We start from the raw sequence: 5,004 nt of genomic DNA, 5'->3' as shown, positions 1-5,004 counted from the left end.
AGAAGGGCACCTACTAACAGCCTATGTACGAGGGTTAGCAGTAGGAAATTTCTCTTCAAAATCCTTCGAAGTACTAAGCCTCCTTGGGATGATGGAATCCACTGTTGGAGGAATAGAGTCCTCGATTTTGTTCTTATTCTTTGAAGAACCACCACGTTTGGAAGAAGAAGCCATTGGAAAAGAAGAAAGTAAAGAATTTGTGTTTGAAGAAAATTAGGAAAAGGATGGAAAACAAGGATGCAACTCAGAAACTCAAGCAATTGTGAAGCGTAAAGGAAAAGAAAGTTGTGTATAAGTAAAATTCTGGGGGCTAAATTCATGGCTATGATTACCTCGATAATCGGCAAAAGCTGTGCTGAATCATGGGATGACGCGTGTTCGGGGTATTAAATACGGAGAGACGTGCGTCTAATCAACTGTCAGAGACCTTCAGAGAGAGTTATAATAATTCCCGCAAAAAATGTGTTTCTACCAACTTCCCGGTAACACAAAGTTATGTCACCAGAAAGCAGGGGGACTATCTGTATAGGGTAAAATATGATTATGACACGTGGCTGAGTAAATGGAGGACACGTGGAATCCAAGATAGGATAGTTGGGGACCGAATGCAGCCACTACGCTTGTCACCGGAACGGATAACGTTTATAAAAGTGTATTAAAAGCTCTGCGCCCAGTAGCATTTACTAAGGAATATTCTACAACATTAAGAGCGACGGTCCGTTACAGATAATTTGGCATTTATACTCAACGTTACATCTCAATCACTGACCCTCATAATTGACATTAAAGGAGTGCACGATTCTAGGACCTTCTTCCGTAGACATATCTATAAATAGTGAGCTCAGTTATCATTGTAAGGGATGAAAAATTTATGGCAAGAACATATATTATATTCTATACAAAGTTTTATACAATTTTACTCTCTTGCTTTTTGATTCCATCATTGCCGTGTTCAGAAATCGTGTTCATGGAATCACTATCTTTGTTATTTCATCTACATTCGAAGGCTAAGTACTGCGTATTTTTTCGATTATTATATTATTTCAGGATCAAATTAGTTCACTTATCTAGAAACCACATATAAATTCAACTGTACTATTTTACGGGTAAACACACGGGTAAACACGAGGAACTCTGAATTTTAATAACTCCGAAAGGGAATAGAATACAAAAGGCGTGCCTATTATTTCTGGGTTTTAGTTAATCCGGTACTCTACTTTTGAGTCCTCGTTTCAAAGTTGTAACCTTTGAATATCTGCAAAAGCTGCACCTCAAACTTGTTCAATCCTTAGAGGCTAAAAGCCTGAATCACATAAACATAAATTGATCACTAAGTAGATTTGGTTGAAATTTCAAAAAGGTTTTTAAAGTTGTGCTGAAAAATAAGTTTTAGAAGTTAGAGTTGTGTTTGGACATGCATCTTAATTATTTGAAATTTTTTTTGAAGTTTTGTGAGTGGAATCAAAATTTTCACCCAAAAACTGCGCTAAACAAGTTTTTGGAAAAACAATTTAGATTTTTTTTCAAAACTAATCATATTCCATGAACAAATAAAGTTTTCAATTTTTCTTTTTTACAAAAATTGCCAAAATTTATGGCTAAACAGAAGCTAAATGACTTGCAAGTTAAATGATGTATTAGTATATTTTCTTGACACTTTTCCTTTTCACTGAGATAACTTCAAAACGCAGAAATGAAGCACTAGACTGAATTGGGCAAAACACAACTTAATGGTGAGAATTAAGTTTTTAAAATAGAGCATGTACTAACAGCTTCGGCACCAATATATAGTAGCAATTTAAAAACTTTAGGTTATAAAGTTTAATTAATGGAGTTTAGTAACAAGCACTAGTTTAAAACTGGTTAAGATCAAGATCACGTGGTCCCCCTGCCAGCTCATTCAGTGCTACTCAATAAAATACAAGTCAAAGGTGAGTCAACCAAATTAGCCCATGGATGCCATCTGCAGCAGCATCTTCTGCGTCTTTCTGAATTCTGTAACCAAAAGCCAATCTCCCCTTTCACCGTTTTTGCTCTGATTTTCTGCTTTCTGTTCTCACTCTTTTCTCTCTGCTTGTCATAGCTATTTGCATTTATAACATTTTTAAGCTGTTGACAAACCCAATGCCCCATCCCCTTTATTATCGATATTTACTCTCTTATCTTTGAATCTTTGATATATATCAAAGATTCATATACTGCCAAGACCCCACCATTTTCACTTTATATATATACTCTTCATATTTTAACAATATCGCATGCACCCCCAAACCCAAGTTTGAATGTATGTAGTCCCAAGTTTCAAAGGATGGGCACTTAAAAGCCGAAATAATTTTCAACTTTAGTCAAATATTTTGGTACCCCCAATCAAAGAAATGATTTTAGGAATGAATGCACGAAACACTGTATAACGGTACGTGTAAGAGATAATGAAAAAGAGATGTCATTCAAAGGCACTAAGAGAAGAAAACGTCCAAGAAAAAGGGGCAATGAATGAAAACATAATGAAGTGACAAATTGGCTTTCCTTTGCCATCGGATTCTATCCAAGATTTAATGGTCAGAGGAAACACACTAGATTTATCACTCAATGCCAAACTAACACGTGATGCCAAAAACCCATTATCACATCTTGATATGACGTCCATGTACATCCAATTTATAGTCAAAACTTACAAAAAAACATCCCCTCTAACCTCTAACAGTGTAATATTTCTTTTGAAGCAGGAGCCAGATCCAGTACGGGTCATCATATAGATATTTTCTACCAAGTGTATATTTTATTCAATCAGTATTAGTGCTAGTTTAACTCATAAGGTTAAAAATGCATTGAGTTTAGTATCAAACATTTTAAAGATCAATTTCATCAAATTAAATTTCTGAATCTAGCTCTATTTTAAACTAAACCCTCCCAACACATCATAGAAGTACAAATGATAAAGATTCTTTCGTTTTTAATGGGACGTCTTCTAATTGAATTCTGAAAACAGAATACCTTTTAGTAGGAAATGTTTTTTTAACGGGCCTTATGCACGAATTTGAATAAATCAACCTAATGAATTTTGAATATCGGATGCATATATAACTTTAAAATAATGAAAAATGTATATTTTAGCAGTTCCCAAAATTATAGCAATAAACTATATATTTTTTTGTATATATATATATATATGTATTGTATACAAAATTATATATTATATTTAGATACTTTTATAATTAGGTTCGACAGATGAACCAATTTTTTAACGAAAAAGCTCCCCTTACCCCTTGGTTCTTGTGACTACAAGATCGCAGGGCCTCTACTGGTGATGATATAAATACAAACATCTACTGGTGGGTAAGTAAGAGAGAAAAGAGGGTCCCCTATGAGCAGGGTTGTTGGGGTCATATTTCGCAATACCACCTCAAATTAGTACAAATATGTTGGTCTCATACTTCTCCTCCTCATTCATGGCATGCTTACAAAAATATGTACAATAACAAAAATAACTCCGCTGACCACCACAAGTTTGTTTCTTCAATGACTAGTCCTAGAATCTCCTTCTCTAATGACTTCATCGATTCATCTCAACAACAACATCATCAACATATGATGAAGAATGATACAACGTCCTACTATAGAGATGCTCCTGTTTCCTCTGACTTTGAATTCTCCGTCGCTAATCATTCTATGATTACTGGTGCTGACGAGCTTTTCTCTAAAGGTAGGCTTTTGCCTTTCAAAGAGAAGAAGAGTACTACTACTACTACTCTAAGAGATGAACTCCTTAATAATGACGAAGATGATTTTACTTTGAGGATACCCAAAAGTAGTAGTAGTAGTAGTAGTTCTACTAGGTGGAAAGGTTTACTTGGCCTCAAAAAATCTCATATTGGGTCCAAGAAAATCGACAAGAAAAATGAAGAAAAGAGGTCTGATGATCTTGTTCATGCCACCAACAATTCCCAGGTACATTTATGCAACAAAAATAAAGATATAAAGATTTTTTGTCTAGTAAAATGAAGATTTTGATATGAGTGTTTTTTTAGCAGGAAGCATACAATGGCTCTGGTAGTGGATCCAGTTGTAGGGATATGGATTTTCGTTTTAATTGATATTGTCTGCAATGGCCATAACAAAGATTTTAGGAAAGGTATTTGGGGATGAAAAGGCTTCTGTTTTTTGGTTCAATTTTGAGAGAATCATACAGATTCTGATTTATATGTGGTTACAAGCCTTGGATTTTAAAGCTCATCATTTGTCCTATGGTGTTCTTTCGTTTCAATCAACTGTTAAATATGTACTAGTATTACAAGTTGGGGGGATTTTTAGAAGTTTGAGTTACAAGATTCTCATTGGCAAATGAGATTGTTGAATCATAATTTTCATCCCAAAATTTCCAGATGAAAAGACAGCTATACTGCATTGCGACTCCATAATGATTGATTGAGAAGGCGACCCCCACTGCCATTTTCCCTTGTAGTAAATTCTTGATTCCATTTTACTCAATTCAATATGTTGACATGCTATTTAATAATTAATACTTAGTGTAGACAAACTATAGTAGTAGTATTGTTCCTAAATACTAATACTAGTATAGGACATGACCAATTGTTTCTTATTTCCTTGTTCTTTTGCAACCATATTGTTATTTGTTAGTACTAATAAGGAATAGAAAAGAAAGTCAAGCAGTCAAAATGACAGAGGGGGAACAGCTGGAAGAGAAGAAGCACAAACCTCCAAATTAAATTTCACTTTTACCAATCTGAATCTGACTCAGAAATTGATAAATGTGCAATTGAATTGAATTTTCCTGTGTTAGAATATTACAGTGAGATAATGCCATAGCGTGGGAGCTGCCGGTCAAAGCGTACTTAGCTACTCTTTTCCTCTGAGTTCATTTGGCAAAGAAGCTTATTGGTCAACTTTTATCGATTTTTTGATTTTTTTTTGTATTTCATAATATTTGATTTTTTTAAATATAAAAAAAAATTAACTTTTTTTTTTCGAAGTTATCCTTGGTGT

General features: G+C 34.3%; 1 protein-coding gene across 2 annotated transcripts; it reads left to right on the top strand.

Moving 5' to 3' along the window:
- Positions 1–3,321: 3,321 nt before the first annotated feature.
- On the top strand, positions 3,322–4,294 carry LOC107801605 (uncharacterized). 2 transcript variants are annotated; one of them, XM_016624953.2, is made up of 2 exons: positions 3,322–3,948; positions 4,029–4,294. In XM_016624953.2, the coding sequence occupies exons 1-2, from the start codon at positions 3,469–3,471 to the stop codon at positions 4,092–4,094; spliced, it is 546 nt and encodes a 181-aa protein (XP_016480439.1). In that variant the 5' UTR covers positions 3,322–3,468; the 3' UTR covers positions 4,095–4,294. The 2 variants fall into 2 exon arrangements, with proteins under 2 accessions (XP_016480439.1, XP_016480440.1); XM_016624954.2 differs by having other exon boundaries at positions 3,330–3,948; positions 4,032–4,294.
- Positions 4,295–5,004: the final 710 nt, after the last annotated feature.

Source organism: Nicotiana tabacum, chromosome 17 (genome assembly GCF_000715075.1).
Source record: "Nicotiana tabacum cultivar K326 chromosome 17, ASM71507v2, whole genome shotgun sequence".
Taxonomy (NCBI): Eukaryota; Viridiplantae; Streptophyta; class Magnoliopsida; order Solanales; family Solanaceae; genus Nicotiana; species Nicotiana tabacum.
The sequence above is the reverse complement of the archived record's forward strand: the minus strand, read 5'-3'. Positions and strand labels throughout refer to the sequence as shown.